The sequence below is a fragment of the Hibiscus syriacus genome, unplaced genomic scaffold, assembly GCF_006381635.1.
Source record: "Hibiscus syriacus cultivar Baekdansim isolate YM2019G1 unplaced genomic scaffold, ASM638163v2 tig00110461_pilon, whole genome shotgun sequence".
In the NCBI taxonomy this organism is placed as follows: Eukaryota; Viridiplantae; Streptophyta; class Magnoliopsida; order Malvales; family Malvaceae; genus Hibiscus; species Hibiscus syriacus.
Genome location: NW_024062746.1, coordinates 239,100 through 257,843, shown reverse-complemented (window position 1 = coordinate 257,843; position 18,744 = coordinate 239,100). Strand labels below are relative to the sequence as shown.

The 18,744-nt window shown below is 34.9% G+C and overlaps 1 protein-coding gene across 2 annotated transcripts; it reads right to left on the bottom strand.

Moving 5' to 3' along the window:
- Window positions 1–10: 10 nt before the first annotated feature.
- LOC120126638 (O-fucosyltransferase 39-like) lies at window positions 11–4,256 on the bottom strand. Of its 2 annotated transcripts, none has more exons than XM_039144776.1 (10): window positions 3,887–4,256; window positions 3,208–3,270; window positions 2,987–3,068; window positions 2,749–2,822; window positions 2,509–2,597; window positions 2,186–2,389; window positions 1,733–2,003; window positions 1,098–1,325; window positions 803–1,000; window positions 11–628 (listed from the first exon to the last, which is right to left on the bottom strand). In XM_039144776.1, the coding sequence occupies exons 1-10, from the start codon at window positions 4,013–4,015 to the stop codon at window positions 419–421; spliced, it is 1,548 nt and encodes a 515-aa protein (XP_039000707.1). In that variant the 5' UTR covers window positions 4,016–4,256; the 3' UTR covers window positions 11–418. The 2 variants fall into 2 exon arrangements, with proteins under 2 accessions (XP_039000707.1, XP_039000708.1); XM_039144777.1 differs by having other exon boundaries at window positions 2,749–2,819.
- Window positions 4,257–18,744: the final 14,488 nt, after the last annotated feature.

Below are 18,744 nucleotides of genomic sequence, written 5' to 3'. Positions count from 1 at the left end.
CCTCTCGAAGTCTCAACAAGTCTGTTGCATAAACATAGACGTTTGATGTAATTCCAATACATAAAACAAAGGTTGTACAGACAGCTTCACCGGTAGAGCTATGCGACAAAGAAAGCCGAGATCCGACGACAATTTATGTTACATACTCCTCTCCACGGTCCATACTAAATAGGATCCGCAATAAGTTTGATGCCAACAACCCCATTCTCAATAGAAATACCACCGTCGATACGATACAACAGTTATCTACTAAGAACACTAAATGTAATGCATATATCTAAGGGAAAGAAATCGGGCCGACGGCTTATTCATGATATCAATAGCAAAAGCAGAAAATATTAGCTGCAGTAATAAAATCAATAAGATATTGAAAGTAGTCTCACTTCCTTTAGCATAACGATAGCTGACTTCTAGGGACTTAAGCTCGGCACATGCAATCAGGCGCCGGGTATGTATATAGGGACTGTTTTGGTTTCCTTAACCTGAGTTGCCCTAGTCTGTTTTGGTGCCCTTCCGCCACTAACTGACGGAACTCCGACCACGAAATGTTTTTGTTAAGAAAGAGTTGGCCCAACAAAGCCATATTTGGCCTTATGGTCTTCTTGTTCTCAAAAGTTCGATGTCCGACCTGTTTGCATCAGTGCAACCGTCATCTATTTGCGATGGTTGAAATATATGCCACAGAATCACAAAAACTATAGAATCATTGCACATGCACAATATAGTTTGGAAATTTAATATCGTAATTTTGATTGCAACAAAGAAATACACCGTTGCCTATGCATTAGACGGAAAAACTCACCAATGCATTGTGCATGTTCCCAGGAGACGCAGAGACGAAGATGTCACTATGCATAGCAATATAGTAATCGACCGCAGCTAACAAAGAAGCCTTTCCTTTTATACGAACCCTTTCCTCTGAAGAGGCAAGCCTCTTTTTGTTTTCCATCAACGGAAACAGCTCACGTAGGGTGGAAATCCTAGCTTCCCCACCGTATACCTGAAACTTAACCGGCCATTCGGTGAATAGATTGTAGGAAAACTGAAGATTATATTTGAAGAAGCAGAGATGGAAAATTAAAATTACTACAAAGGACCTTGTGTGAAGCAAGATAAAGTCGGGTACAATTGTCAAAACCCAAAGCTGCTAGCAGCAGTCCGATTTCTTCAGGAGTCAACGGACATCGCCCCTGGCTTCTCAACTCTTCATCGGTAAACTGAGAATTGAGAACCCTCCCTCCCCACATTGCTTGTCGATACTTGGCCAGAGCCAATTTTTCGGCTTTACCCCCACCAAAATCACAGGCCGAATGGGCTGCCATATCCTGTACATATAAAAAGGCTAGTGAGTAAGCCGGTGGAGTAAAAGTTGACGATCACGTATATAACCTATTAAAATGAAAGGGATTGATGACATGTTGACTAGTTCTCCAACATCGAAACTTGTCAAAATGACTAAAGGGTAACCATCTCACTTCTCCCTTGGAAGTTGCATGCATAAGTAATTCACGCAGATAGCGTGCGAGGTCTAAAAAATGAAACATATATCTTAACCAATAGAGCTAGAGATTAAGAAAAACAGAGCTTAAACATACAGCAAAGTGCAAAATTTATGCTTTCAATTTTTTAATATATTGAACCGCATTTCCGAGTAAATCCTGTACGACAACCAATGCCACTGGGTTAAAACTTAAAAAACAGGTATATTAATCAACATTCGAGAAGGTTATACCTTATCGAACCGAAGATGTAACACAACAAATTTCTGTGGCTTTTTCTTGTCATATTGATCCGTGGTCTCCCCAAGATAGTTACTGCTAACTGCTTCACTTTCACCAGAAGGATGTCTGAGGCGATGGACAATGGCATCTCCAAGTTCTCTGATGTGAGGAACAAACACAAGAGCTTTAAAGTTGACTTTACAACGTAGTTTCTGGATCTCACTCGGCAAGTTGTCAAAAGATAACCGGTGAGAGAATGGAGAAATCGCAGCAATCCCATAACTATACAAAAATAAGACAAGTTCATTAGATTACACAGACGGAGAGAATATGTAAGTGCATGTTTATTCTTAATGCCCCATGACAGGAACGGGAACGAAAATATGGTCCAAAAGTCCTTAGGCCGGAAACTTATAAAAGAAACAAACTGGAGATTCAAATCGAAACTTCGAGATGCTACCTACCTCTGTAACACAGGTAAGACATGCTCAAGATAAAAGTTTACAGATGCATGAACAGGTGCTCTTTTAATTCTGGTGGCCCGAATAGCAGTGGCATAATACTCCCTTGTGCTCCAAGAGAATTCATCCGGCAACTCATTGACGATTGAAACATCATCCTTCAATACATTAATAAAGTGATCCACATCAAATATATCCATGAATGAGCTGCAGGGAAAAATAATGACTTCAGAAAAAAAAAATGCCTCCTTAAAATCGAGGCAAAAGCTTCACATTCCACTTGGAATAAGAAACCGAAAAGATAAATGCCTTCCAAAAAAAGATACCTTGAATCTTGCCAAACGGGATTTATTTCAAGATGTGGGATCACAAGTGTTGCATTCAGTATTTTAGCAACCGCAACAGCATCGCATATCTAAAACAACCAAACTTAATATTTGATTATCGGATTGGTGTTTCGGAACAAATAAGTGACTAAAATATTTAAGCAGGAGGACTAGAAATTACTGAATGTTTCTCGACATTTCAACTATTCTAAAGTATGTAAACTACAAATGAGTACCTACCCCCATTCTTTGCTGGTTGAGTCCACCATCAAGAAATACCTGAAGATATCCTTCAGATTTCTGTGGCAATGCTGCTAAAAGCAATCAAAAAGAGAAATCGAAGAAAAATTAAATATCGTGATCACAAATAATAGTTTAGAATCATTAATACCAAACTAGAGTCTCAATGTCTCATAGCTCGAAACACCAACAACCAAGAGAAACCGAGAAACTAGAAATCCCATTACAGATCACTCACGGGGGGCATTTACGGATTCAAGAAACGGTTTCCACCCTTGGTCGGCCAAAGGAGTCCAGAGATCAGACTTCTCTCCGTTGGACTGAAGTAAATCAAACGACAAAATTACAAGCCAGAATACACTGAAAAAAAAATCACAACATATGCATGTGCAGGCACACGAGCGTACACATATGCCTGCTTAGCGTACACATATGCCTGCTTAGCGAACATCAACTCACATTTTCACGTTCTAAGGCACTCCTGAGTAAAGATAAATGTCGAGGTTTAGGAACATTCCATTCCTGAAACAAGCGTCGAAGGGCACAATAAGTCGATTTCCTTCCCGAAAAGCAAATTATGAGCATTTATCATGCTAACACTAAACAGTCAGCACTCAGCAGAAATCACTACAGTGATGACTTTACCTTATTTCCTGGCCTATTGTAAAAGGTTCCAATCTCAGTTCCATGAACCAAAACCCATTACCAATTGGATAACAGAGAATTAGTCTAACTGTTACCACTAACATTGCTATTTTTTGTAAATTTTGGGGGGAAAATATGTTTAATTAACCGAAAAGTATTGGAAAACTACTAGCAAAGCCAAAGTTTACAAGAATGGAAGAACAGATGAATTATTGGCCAGCACTTGCATTTTCCAATTACAGCAATTAACTATATCTTACTAAGACAGAAGTCCCAGATTGACATAATTTTGAGTAAAGCAATCTGATTATTAGACAATTTAGCTACATAATCTTGCCACTTATGTAAAATAAACTCAGAACTGATCCTTTCTATTTTTAGTAACTGCAACTTTTTTCATTGAACAAACCATCCCATTTTCTCATTTCCATGAGTATTTCTCAATTGAACAAAGATAACTCAGTGAAGGAGAGGGAAACATGCATGAACATACCGAGAATGTAGAAGGGGAAGAATGGGCGAATGGAGTAAACAAACAAGGGAAAAGAACTGGGAAAAGCAACAGAAATAACCCAGCAATTGCTTCTCTTCTAAGAGGCCGATGACAATTAAACCTCATCATTTTTTCCCCTTAAAGCTGAAAAACACAGATCTCCAAAATGACCACTTTCTTCAATTTGTTTTCTTCTTTGTTGGCTTTGATTGGCATTGATGGTGAGCACCACTCAAATAAGCAAACGCCAAAACAAAATCTAACCAACAGAAAAAGTGAAGCAGCGCAACTCAAGCACCCAACATGACATGAATCGCTCTCTCTTTCTCTCACTTACAGGCCTTATTTATGGCGTCTCACATGGACACCTAGCTTTGATTATGGAAAACTGTGATCTTTTTACTAATGAGGCCCCTTCCAAAAAAAAAAATAAACCAATAGTTAAAGTTTAAATCTTTATTCTCGTGCATGGGAAAACACAGAAAATTCCTTCTTTTTCACGTTTAAGGAATTAGGGGGACTAAAAAATGGGACCATTTAGGTGAAGTGGGGTTTTGCGAAACTTTTGATTAAAGTTTTCATCTTTAAGAGTGAACAGTTACGTGATGATCAGACCACCGACAGCATCATAGAAACTAAGCAAGTCTTCTGCTTATTAACACTCAAAGTTAGCATTTTCCCTTTCTTTTATGTCTTAGAAATCTCGTAACCTCAAACTTAAATCATATATGAATTGAAATCAATTGGAAATTATAAAATCTATGTTTAAGACGAATAATCCAAACATCGATAAGTCTATTTATGGGGAATGTCTCAGGAAAGGCGGGTTAATATACGGTTAATATACAGCATTACCGGATACATTAAAATGTATTTAATAAATTCGGTTTAGCGGTACCTATTATGTTGACAACTAATAATGTTTTAGGTAGAAAATATGAAAAACTATTAAAAAATTTGGTAACCGGTAAACTTTGGTTATCGGTAAGTATCTATCCTTTTTATAAAAGTGTCCATACTTTTAACATATTAAGTAAATTTTACCGGCTTTGTCATAATGAATCTGGTTTTGTCATATTTTTACCTGTTATATTGTAAATTATCTATCCTTTTTATAAAAGTGTCCATACTTATTTCACTGTGAAAATATATTTATTATTATCTTTAGTTAATATTGTTAAATTTAAAATCTAAATAATATTTTATAAAATATCAAAACAATCAAATAATTTTTTGTGTAAATGAAATTATTAAATTAATATTGTAGGTGGAAAATATGAAACACTATTAAAAAAAAATTGAAACATAAATTACATAACTTTCAAAAAAGTATATATCATTTTTATAAAAGTGTTCATATTTATTTCACTGTTCAAAAACATATTTATTATTATATTTGGTTAATATTGTTAAATTTAAATTCTAAATAATATTTTATAAAATATCAAAACAATCAAATAAAATTTTGTGTAAATTAAATTATTAAATTAATATTGTAGGTGGAAAACATGAAACACTATTAAATAAATTGAAACATAAATTACATAACTTTAAAAGCAGTTATAAATCCTAAAAAGTGTCGATACTTTTAAAAAATATATCGATCCAAAACGATATACCAGGTAAAAATATGATAAAACCGGTAACAAAATGATAAAACCGGTAAATTTAAAAGTGTCGATACGTTATATAAGGATCGACACTTTGTGAATTTAAAAGAGAAGCAGTTATAGCGCCTATAATGTGTCGATACTTTAAAAAAATATATCGATCCACAACGATATAACAGGTAAAAATATGATAAAACCGGTATCAAAATGATAAACCGGTAAAATGATACCGGATATATTGAAAGTGTCGATACTTTCGTAAGTACGTGTAATAAATTATCGACACTTTCAAAGAAATAGGTAATTATCCTTTCGAAAGTATCGACACCTGACATAAAAGTATCGACACTTTTGTATTTGTATCGATTAAATATAAATAACATATCCGATGAAAATATAAAGGCCATAGCTAAATATCCTCTGAAAAAAGATAGAACGGACGAGTTTTTGAAATTGAAGAGTAATTGTTGCTGCATTTCAGAAGGCGTTTCTAAAGCGAAGTTTGTTTGTTTGTTGCTGCAGTCGAATCAAAAAGTATGTTGTCGAAACCCTAATTTTTATTATTACAGTAATCGCGATAGGGTTTTTTATGTGTTGTTTGAGGTTTTGGAGTAAGGAAGCATTTGGGACCGATTGCAGGTAGAAATAGATATTCAAGGAAAAATATAAATGTCGATACTTTTATTAATATTATAGGTAGAAAATGATATTATAGGTTGTATAAATGTGCCGACACATTTTGGTGTGGCCATTCAAATTCTTTTGAAGAAAACCGTTTTACCACAAGAGTAGTTATCTATATTTGTATATTGAAAAGTGTATGTAACAAAATAATTTGATTTGCGTAAACTGATATATGAAGGAAAAATGGAGTCAATGGGTTGGAAAATTATTGGTGGAGCAGATGACTTTGAAATTGAGGTCGAGACTCGAAAGCAACCAAAGGGTGGATATATGTACTTCTAGTAAGTATCAATGTCTTTTTGTTATTATTGTTGAAATGGTAATTGGATTAAAGTATCGATAAACTTTAAATTGATTACAAATTTTAAATGTTAACAGTATGGCCGAATGCAAAAGGATGAAGGGAGATGGCACACAGAGCGGTTCGGTATGTAAAATGAAATTGACATTTAGTAGTATTAGTATTTAGTGTTAATGTATTGATTAAGAAACGTTTATGTTTAATATTAGGTGAAAAAAGATGTGAGGTCCAAATGGAATTTAATGAGTGATGCTGAAAAGAAACCTTACATCACACAGTCAAGGAATGATAGTAAAGAATACAAAGAACGGAGGAAAGCACATGAAAATAAGGTATTCATTAAACTTGTAAATACGTTGATACAAAATATATAAGAACTATAACATTATATATTGTTAAAAAATGTAGGAAGTGTCGACAAGATGCAACATTAAAAGGGTGAATTTATTAATTAAACACCTTAAGGAGAAGGGTCAGTTGAATGTGCTGGGAGAAATAGGTTTTGGATCGTTGATCGGAGTAAGGGATCGACCTATTTGGAGGGAATTGTGTCGATCCTTGATGGCACAATTTGACGTCAGTCAATGTATGGCTAAATAGGGTGATTATTCATTCCCTCTGGGGGTATCGACTGCTGCAGCCGTATTGGGGGTACAAAACAAAGGCAAAAGTGTTATAGAAGTCTGTAGGAGTAAGAACTGGAAAGCACTTGCCTCCAAATATGGTTTGAATCATAAGGTGACATATGCTGAAGTTGAAGAGGATATCAAAAGTGGATCTTACTGGGGGGATGAGCTGAAGGCCCGAGTTCTATTGTACCTTGTCGGGATATTTCTTTGTCCAACGGGTGATACGTCAACGAACAAGGAATATATGAAGCTCATTTACGATGAAGGCTTGAAGGGTGAATTCAATTGGGCTGAATATATCCATTCGAGATTGATTGAATCAATCATCACCTTTAAAAAGGGCAGCCAGAGATACCTCAAAGGGTGCATAGCAATCTTAGAGGTAAATGAGTTGAATCACTTTTTTGTGTTTTTATATAAAAATATAAATTTTATTATAAATGCAGGTTGCACTGTTCGATTTTTGGTCGGGCTGTGAGGCAGTGCCGGCTTATGAAAGAACCGGAGTGGCACGCATCCGTGCATGGGGGAAGGAAGAGGTGGTTAGAGTGATGGTGAAGTTGAAGTTGGATAGAGGGAAGAAGCAAGAAATGGTAATAAATGTAATTAAATAATATTAAGAATATAATCAATGTCTTACTATTGTAATTTAATTTTGAAGGTTATTGGCAAGGATGTAGAGGAGGCAGAGGAGAAGAAATGAGGGATGGTTGTATTGGGGGATGACGGTGAGTCGGACGACGGTGAAGCAAAATAGAGTAACTTCGACATTTTGATGTCTGAATTGGCTGATATCAAAAAAATCCAATTTGAAATCATGCAAAGACAATCAAGAGTCGAAGAGAAACTTGATCAAGTCGTAGAGAAACTCGAGAGAGTCGAAGATACACTCGAGAGGCATAAGGGGGTAGTGGAAGGAAAAATAGATGGAGTGGTGAAAGAAGTAGAGGTGTTGAGGGGTGAAGTGGTGAAAGAAGTTGGGGTGTTAAGGGGTGATATTAAGATGGTGACGGGAGAAAATTTGAGGGAGTGGTGAAGGAGGTTGTGGATTTGAGGAGTGAACTTACGGGGTGAAGGGGGTGGTTGATAAATACTCGGATGATGGAGCTCAATTGAAGGGTGAAATAAAAGAGATGAAGAGCTATGTAGAAAAAAAGTACGATGAACTGAAAAAATATGAAGAGAAAAGAGGGAGGAGGAAGAAGAGATGGAAGAAATGAGGAGGAAGGAGTCGATGTCATTTATACACCGGAGAGTGTTATAGCAGCAGTTTTGGATCGGAATGTCCTGCACCCCAGAAGAAGAAGCAGAAGGTAAGTTTAATAAAAGAATACTTAATTTGATTTTTATTATGTTGTTGTGACCAAAAATTTGTATGCAAAATTGTAGGTTGAAAAAGCGGATATTCCAAGCGGAATTGATGACATCGAAGCTGCAATTTGTGATTATTTATGGAATAGCGAGTTAGAATCGGGGTAAGTGAAATATATTGTTTTGTGAGTGATATTTAAATATTTCATGACAACATATTAATCCTAATGATTCATACAGATATTCTGTAATCTCAATGGGAAATCAATTCGCTACTGTATACGACGTTGCAACGTTGAAGCCTACGGAATGGGTTGGCGGTGTGGTAAGTAGAAAGTAGAAATGTTAAACTTATTGAATATGTTCTGATTGTGTAATTAATTTTGTTAGGTTATCGATTTGCTCGCCTGGACCATATGCTACGATTTTCAAAAGTCACTCCGGAGGATTGGCTACCTTCCATACCTCTTAGTGGTGAGTTAAATTAATAAATATTGAAAAGTAGTATTATAGACGGTAAATTAATAATGTTTGTTGCGTAATTACAGCAACAGGCGTTGGAAGCCAACAACAAAGAAAGTGTTGAGAGTATTTCTACCTTCTGGGGTGTCATATTGGATAACTATGTGAAATTCACCGACTGTGAGAAGGTAAGACACCATACCAATTGCAATGATGTTTTCGGATATAGAATGTTGAATTTGTCAAATTGGGGTGTGAAATTTGTTGCAGATCATGATCACAATAAACTACCATAATTCACATTGGTATCTGTTGGTGTTGGATATGGTAGATCATGTTGTAACAATATATGATAGTATGTTTACAACTGAAGCAGCTAAACAGAGAGTGAAGGATGCTAAGAGATTGGTATGTATGTATGTATGTATGAAAGGACATTATGTAAATTATAATGCATAATTTTTTTGGTGCATAACTTCTTCTATTTTAATGCAGATTAAATATTAGATTCTTATAATAAGAAACGCATTGGGTTGAGTCCTGTGGATCTCTAGGAAGTATCCCTTGAAAAATTTCAAATTTGTGGAGCATAAGAAGAATAAGCAATTGAATGGGTATGAGATGTTATCACAAATAGAAAGCTTAATTTATGCAGTATTCATCCCAATTGACATGTGTGGTTTTCAAATTTTGTAACAGATATGATTGCGGCATGTATTGATGATGTGGATGGAATCGATCGGTTCTACAGGGCAACTGGTGATTTTGTAAGTGGATAGAAAAAATCGTTTGTGGTAAAATGTTAAAAGTCATATATTGAATGCTGTAGTTGACAATACTTAACGTTCTGACAATTTGAATATAGGTTGTTGGAGACTGGGATCGATCGCGAGTATTAAACGATCTCGTAAGCCACAATCAAAATGAACGAAGACAGGAGATAACAAAAGCTGCAATATTACATAAGAATAACAAAAGAATGCAATGATGTAAATGTAGGGTTAATTTTGTATAAGATTTATAATTTTGTATACGATTTTATATTTTGTATGTGAATATAATTATGAATGAGATGAGAAAAGTTAGCAGTATGTTGTTGTACATGTTTCTTATACACATTAAGGGTCATGTTGATACTTGGAAGTAAAAGGCAAATTTACAAAATGGCCAAAAGGATGTAATTTTTCAATCTAACCGGTACAATTATACCGGTTTTATGTGAGAATATGTCTAAATAATGTATCGACACTAATATAGTTTGTGTCGATATTTTTTTTCCAGAATGAATGGAAAACAGGGTGCACCCATAAAGTGTCGATCCATATATAAAAAGTGTCGATCCCAAATCATCGAACCCAAAAGTATAATGTAATATGTAATTTTTCAATCTAACCGGTACAATTATACCGGTTTATGTGAGAATATGTCTAAATAATGTGTCGACACTAATATAGTTTGTGTCGATATTTTTTTCCAGAATGAATGGAAAACAGGGTGCACCATAAAGTGTCGATCCATATATAAAAAGTGTCGATCCCAAAATCATCGAACCCAAAAGTATAATGTAATATGTAATTTTTCAATCTAACCGGTACAATTATACCGGTTTTATGTGAGAATATGTCTAAATAATGTGTCGACACTAATATAGTTTGTGTCGATATTTTTTTTCCAGAATGAACAATTAAATAGGGTGCACCATAAAGTGTCGATCCATATATAAAAAGTGTCGATCCCAAAAATCATCGAACCCAAAAGTAGAATGTAATATGTAATTTTTCAATCTAACCGGTACAATTATACCGGTTTTATGTGAGAATATGTCTAAATAATGTGTCGACACTAATATAGTTTGTGTCGATATTTATTTCCAGAATGAATGGAAAACAGGGTGCACCATAAAGTGTCGATCCATATAAAAAGTGTCGATCCCAAAATCATCGAACCCAAAAGTATAATATAATATGTAATTTTTCAATCTAACCGGTACAATTATACCGGTTTTATGTGAGAATATGTCTAAATAATGTGTCGACACTAATATAGTTTGTGTCGATATTTTTTTTCCAGAATGAACAATTAAACAGGGTGCACCATAAAGTGTCGATCCATACATAAAAAGTGTCGATCCCAAAAATCATCGAACCCAAAAGTATAATGTAATATGTAATTTTTCAATCTAACCGGTACAATTATACCGGTTTTATGTGAGAATATGTCTAAATAATGTGTCGACACTAATATAGTTTGTGTCGATATTTATTTCCAGAATGAATGGAAAACAGGGTGCACCATAAAGTGTCGATCCATATATAAAAAGTGTCGATCCCAAAATCATCGAACCCAAAAGTATAATGTAATATGTAATTTTTCAATCTAACCGGTACAATTATATCGGTTTTATGTGAGAATATGTCTAAATAATGTGTCGACACTAATATAGTTTGTGTCGATGCTAATTTAAATATCAAGTGTTTTCCACCGTTTACGATATATAGTACTCTTAATCGAGAAACCCTAAACATAAAGGCAAGCAGGCAGATCTTCCTCTTTCTTCTACCGTTATCATAAGTGACGACCAGATATTCAGGTAAATTTATCGATATTTTATGGGTTTGATTGATTTCTATATTGGAGTTTTTATCCTGAATGTGTTTGTGTTCCATTGTAATAGGGGTAGCATCCAACCAAAATGGCTCCAAAACGTCAGCGTCAGAAGCGAGGTCTTTCTCAAAGCTCTTCTCAACCCAGTTCTTCTCAACCACCTCCTTCTGTAACAAACGATTCTTCTGAGGAAATCAGGTCCTTCGAAACTCTGAACTTTAGATCCGACATGGAGAAACAAAGATGGCAGACGAGTTTTAAAGTAAGGAAGATTCGTCCCGAACGTGTCATTGACCTGGGTTTCTTGTTTGATGATAAATATGCATTTAGTTTTAAATCCACATTTACATCTTGGGGTTGGCTGAATTCCTTGGTGTAGAACCAAGATATTATCCCAACCTAGTTAGAGTCTTCTACAACAATGCTTCCTTACAGCACGAGCCTAATAAGACTAATATAATAGGAATTAATGCACATGTCATGGGGAAGGATATATATATATCTCCAGAAACTATTTCGGAGGGTTTAGGTGTAGCGAATACAGGGGATTCAGATGAAAATGGTGTAGATTGGTCTACAATTAAACGGGTTACTAGAAATAGCCCAATTCACCTCGATGTAGAGTCGAGAGTGTTTCACAAAATGCTCACATGGTATATCCGGCCTAGTGGGGGAAACATTCAACGCTTCGAGACAGCGATTATTGGTGGATAGCAAAGTATAAATCCAAAACGGCTCCAACATTGCAAAACTCATATTTAATACAATTGTATATATGGTCACAAAGGGAGCAACAATTTCAACTACACTACCATATGGATGTGTCATCACCATGTTGAAGAAGAAGGAAGTTGATTTTTCGCATGACGCCCCTGTTCGATTAACCCGCAAGATTGACATGGTATTTATTAAAAAAGCGGGATATGATTTTGTTGAAAAACTCGGTTGGAAGCGTGTCAAGGAGGTCGGATTAGATCAAGAGAGGGAGGAAATGGACCCCGTTGGCCATGAAGAAGAGCAACCAAGTGGAGACGCAATGATGGAAGAAGCTCCAGTTGCAGAGGATGTCACAATTAAGACCGTGATGGAATACATGGTCAATTTTCGGGAGCATATTGATTCCCTTGTGAGTGGAATGCGATCCGATATTTCATCATTGCAACGTGAAGTCTCCATGTTGCGTAACGAATTACGTCAACGACATCAAACGAGTTAGGTAATTCATTATCTATGTTTCTTAACATTTACACGTTCTGAACTTTATTTTATTTTCTTTTAACAGATGTGGACAACCAAGCGGTCGCAGAAGATGAAGCTGACGATGAAGATGACGATGATGATGACGATGAAGCTGGCGATTAAGATGATGACGATGATGATGATGAAGATGATGATCCAAACAAGTATATTGTGTCTGCAACGCCGCCTTCAAGAAAACTTTTAATTTTTGATCTCAATGGTGTCCTTGCCTACATCCCAAGACTGCCGGCAGGTTCTAATTCTATTCTTTTGTATCCATTATTTTAACATATAAGCGTAGAACTTTAATCTCATTTTCTTCATGTTGTAGATGTTGTCCTCAGAAGAGGATTATTTGAATTTATGCAATTTTGTGTCGACAATTTTGTTGTTGCCTTTGATCTTCAAAGATGAGGTTAGAACATGTTTGAGGCAATTGAATTACTGTAGTCAAAATCGTTAATATACATTTGAATGTTAACATTCAAACTTGATTACAATCTCAGGCATAACGTCGACCGTGTACTTGAGAAACTACCTGTATTTTCCGAGCATTTTCTATTCGTGTGGGTAAGATGAATGTCATTACAGTTTGCTGACTTTTCGTTGTCTATGATTCCTACATATTTATGTTCGACTGTTTGTGAACAGGATCAAAAAAAAAATGCAAAACATACGATTCTGTTACCTACTGTAAGATCTCAATGATGTTTGGAACGCGTGTCCAGATTTTAACGAGCTAAATACACTTTGGTCGATGATTCAGCGGAAAAAATGATTTATAATCCGGTAAGTTGCATTTATGCAATATGTTTTTCCAGTTGAACAGGTGTTCAGACATTGATGATCCAAACAACTTATGTTTATATAGAAATACAATTACATATGTCCACATACCTTTGACGCTGCTTCCATTCGAACGACAAAGCTCTAGGTATGACACAAATTTATTCATGCTTATGCGAATTTAATTTATTGTTAGTAAAATTGCACCTCATTAGTTTGATAATTGAAATTATTTATGTATGTCCTCAGAAAAAGGCGGAAACATACGAGAGTATTTGGAAAATTTGTTGAAGGCCTCTAATGTTCCGGACTTCGTTAGAAACAACCCTTTTCCATCGGATTAATTTTGTTTGTCGGTACATTATTTGAACATTCTTGTGTATTTATATTTTGGTGTGATTATATGGTGTGTATATTTTCATTAATTATTCTATATTTGCTTCTATGTGTACATATACATTTGAGTGTCTATACTTTTTTAATATATTGTAAAGTATCTATCCTTTTTATAAAAGTGTCTATACTTTTTCCACTGTGGAAAACATTAATTTAAGGTTATCTTTTGAGTGAGTTTTAAGATATTAATTTAGTAATTATAGGCGTCTAATGATTTATTTTTTACGTTACGGTATATATTATATTAAATTAAAATTCTTAATATTATTTTATAAATATCAAAACAATCAACTAATTTTTTGTGCAAATGAAATTATTAAATTAATATTGTAGGTGGAAAACATGAAACATACTTAAAAAATATTGAAACATAAATTACATATCTTTAAAAAAAGTATCGATCCTTTTTATAAAAAGTATGGACACTTTCAACATATTATAATAAAATAGGTAAATTTGCAATATAACCGGTATAAATATACCGGTTTTATGCGCGAATAGGTCTACACCTATATCGACACTTTTTAATATTGTGTCGGTACTTTATGTCCATATTGGAAGAAAAATGTGTCGATACGATTTAAAAAAGTGTCGACATTTACACATCGGAACCCATAATTATAATGTAATAGATAATTTTGTAATATAACAGGTATAAATATACCGGTTGTATGAGCGAATAGGTCTACAACCTATATCGACACTTTTTAATATTGTGTCGGTACTTTATGTCCATATTGGAAGAAAAATGTGTCGATACGATTTAAAAAAGTGTCGACATTTACACATCGGAACCCATAATTATAATGTAATAGATAATTTTGTAATATAACCGGTATAAATATACCGGTTTTATGCGCGAATAGGTCTACAACCTATATCGACACTTTTTAATATTGTGTCGGTACTTTATGTCTAAAATGTGTCGATACCATTTAAAAAAGTGTCGGTAATTTTAAGTAACGCGGTTTTTCTTCCTTCATTCAAAATATTTATATGTACATACAATAGGAGTCATGTTGATACTTACGATATATTATATGGAGATCGTTGTCATTCCATTCCGTCTTCGAAAAAATCAGTTGATGTAGGCTGTGTGCTTGTACTCAAACCGAGCTTGACTTGAGGACATGTTAGTTTGTTATGCCCCTCACCGTTGCAGTACCCACATCGCCTAATTTTCTTCTCGACCTTGTTCTTCGGCACTTCTTTTCGCTTGCGTTGTTTTCGTTGAGGGTCACGAACATTGTTTACTACAATGCTCTGGTTGACTGAATGATTCAAACCAAACGAGTTTTCTAATTCTTCTATTAGTTTTTTCATCTCATCTCTTGCGGTTTTGAAAGACTCGTCTGTCTTTGATGCAATGTAGCATAACCTACTTGACGTTGAACGTAGAGCAGCGAACCTTGCCATTTGCATCACTTCTGGAGACACATTCAAATCAACATAGCTGGGTGCAGAAGCCTTCGCATCATTAGTCCACCTACTTTGAATCAAAGTCCCGGGCAAATATGTGTAGTCCAATTGCTTCAAAATATGAAGTTGATGGCGACACGGAAGTCCAACGGTCTCGAATTTTTGCAGGAGCAAATTAGAGTTTCGTACGAGAATCAAAACTAATTTCAAATTTCCTATTTTTTTCTGCGTACTTTGACAAAATATAATGTTGACATTCATCTGATAAGGACTTAATCTCTGCCTCAATCCGGTACAATGTCTCCCGTATAAGTTCATCTTGGAACAGACGAAAAGATTCGCGGGTAAAAATCGCAGCGGCATGGCTTTCAAGGTCGACCAGTTTTGTGATCTGAAAGGGCTTCGTATGGGAACTTAAGTAATCCGATTTCAACTCGTTCATACGCATTCTACTAATTCCATCTTCAATTGCACGAACAACATCTAAATATGTCTTCTTGTGTTTCAGTGCAATAGCTAGTGAAGCATTCATAGACTCGCACCTTTGTGTTGAGAGAATATTGGCAAAGAAATGACCGGTTAGATATGCTTGTGCCCATAAGTGTCGTGTATTTCCCTTCTCAATCACCCATGGATTCTTGTGGACGTTGAATTCTGAAACAATCGAACGCCATTGAATATCAAATTCCTTGGTTGTCCACCAGGAAGCCATGCATTTTGAGAATGCTGCTGTAAACTTTGGGTCACCAATGTTAGCTTGTGCATAAAGATGCCAAGAACATAATCTGTGCTTAGCATAAGGGATAACAGATTTGATAGCCCTCTGCATTGCCCTATCCCCATCGGTTACAACAGAAATAGGTGATTTATTCATCATGGCTTCTAAAAAATTCTGTAGCACCCACTCGAAAGATTGAGACGTCTCGTCAGCGATTATGGCAGTGGCAAACACAATTGTGTTATGGTGATGATTGACACCAACAATAGGCATAATTGGTCGACCATACAAATTATCTTTGTACGTTGTGTCGAACGCAATTACATCACCGAAGCATGTGTAATCCGATCTCGATGTAGAATCCGACCAAATAAGATTATACAATGCCCCCGATTCGTCTACCGAGTATGTCATAAAAAACCCGGGATCATCATGTTTCTTATAATCAAAGTAGGCAATAAGCACATTCACATCCCCATCGACGATTTCCTTTGCTTTACCTCTTTGAAGTGCATTGTAGAGGTCTTTATGTGTAAATCCAACATTATGATAGCCCCTGCCTGCTGCGTTAAATAGTTCATTACTTGTGACTGCCAACACCGACCTCTTTCAATGTTGTTGCCTCATCGATATCAGCCTTACTTACAGCTCTATTAGAACGCATAAATGGTGTCATAGCAGATGTGCACAATGCATGATTATGTTTCTGATCAGACTTACTTATAACCCACTGATCGTTTGTATTTGTTGCTGTAACTATGACTCTAGCCTTACATCCTGTTCTTGTGACTGGCGTATGAGCACGTTGGCGATCAACAGTATTGACTTTTGATACTCGAAACCCTTCTTTGGAACAACAAAATTCTTGTGTCTTCACATCCCCTTCCACGTCAAGCCGTGTTGTTCCCTTACGTGCACTAAACCCATGTTCCCGTGTGAATCCCTTGTAAAAGTGCCAAGCTTGATCACGTGAACAGAAGAGCTGACCAACCAATCTGTCAGATTCATCAACATTATGTACTTCATGGCATTCCTCGGTTGGCTTAACATTGTCTACATCAGTATTATCCATGGCAAAAATTTGTTGTGCAAGTTCAGTGCTCCAGGAGTTGATGGAGATGTAAGCAAAGGTTCATTTTGAATATGTTTCAGTCGTGCTGCTTTCACTATGATGTGGCATTGGTAGTGGTAGTTAAAGGGTGGGTACAACATTAAATTCGCAGTACATATTTAGGTATGTACAATAACTACAAGTATATAATGTAATAGGTATCGTTTATATAATGTAATAGGTTGCGCTTATATAATGTAATTCGTTTATATATTGTAAAGTATCTATCCTTTTTATAAAAGTGTCCATACTTTTTTCACTGTGGAAAACATTAATTTAAGGTTATCTTTTGAGTGAGTTTTAAGATATTAATTTAGTAATTATAGGCGTCTAATGATTTATTTTTTACGTTACGATATATATTATTATTAAATAAAAATTCTAAATATTATTTTATAAAATATCAAACAATCAAATAATTTTTTGTGCAAATAAAATTATTACATCAAATTACTTTATTCCAACCATGTGACAAGTGTGACAACTCCATCAACTCACAACTCAGCTTTGAACTCAATCAATATTGTCTTTTAGCTTGATGGTTCATAAAGCATGTTACTTGAACAGTATGAATCAATTATGCAATTTCATGTTCAATTTAACACTGCATTTCAAATTCATTTCATATGTAATTGGAGTTTGAATTTAAATTTCAATTTGAGTTGAATTTCAATATATTTCGGCTCCACTATAAATATTAGCCCAAGCCAATATGCATGTTATCATTGATTATTCCTAATTTCCATTGTTTTTTCTAACGTTAAACGCGAGGGAAATCCAGACCATTGTATTTTTGGTCAACTTTAAAGCGTCAGAAACGTTTCGGGCGTATGATCTGGGTGGTAAACAAATAGCAACTAAAATCTAAGTCCGAAATGCTTCTGAGTACCACCCAAATCATAAGTCTGAAATACTTCCGATGCTCATCAAAATCCAAAGCTCATATGGTGCCAAGCAAAAGGAAATCAAAATTCAAATCTCATATGATGCCAAGCAAAAGGAAATCAAAATCTACAACTTGATTTTGAACATTGATATGATATGTTCAGTTGTTATCATGTTGGGATTTTCTCGTTTTTGATTGTTTGGATAGTTGTTCTCTTGCTTCTTCAAGTGTCCTTAGCTTGTAATTTATAGCTTGGAATGTGTTTGATGTTGTATATATATTATTAAATTAAAAACAATAAACATATATATTACATATTTATTATTATCTTTGGTTAATGTTGTTAAATTAAAAATTCTAAATAATATTTTATAAAATATCAAAAAATCAAATAATTTTTTGTGCAAATGAAATTATTAAATTAATATTGTAGGTGGAAAACATGAAACACTATTAAAAAAAATTGAAACATAAATTACATAACTTTAAAAGAAGTATCGATCCTTTTTATAAAAAGTATGGACACTTTCAATATAATAGGTGAAAATATGATGTAATAGGTAGCGCTTATATAATATAATAGGTATCGTTTATATAATGTAATAGGTAGTGGTTATATTGTAAAGTGTCTATCCTTTTTATAAAAGTGTCCATACTTTTTTCACTGTGGAAAACATTAATTTAATGTTATCTTTTGAGTGA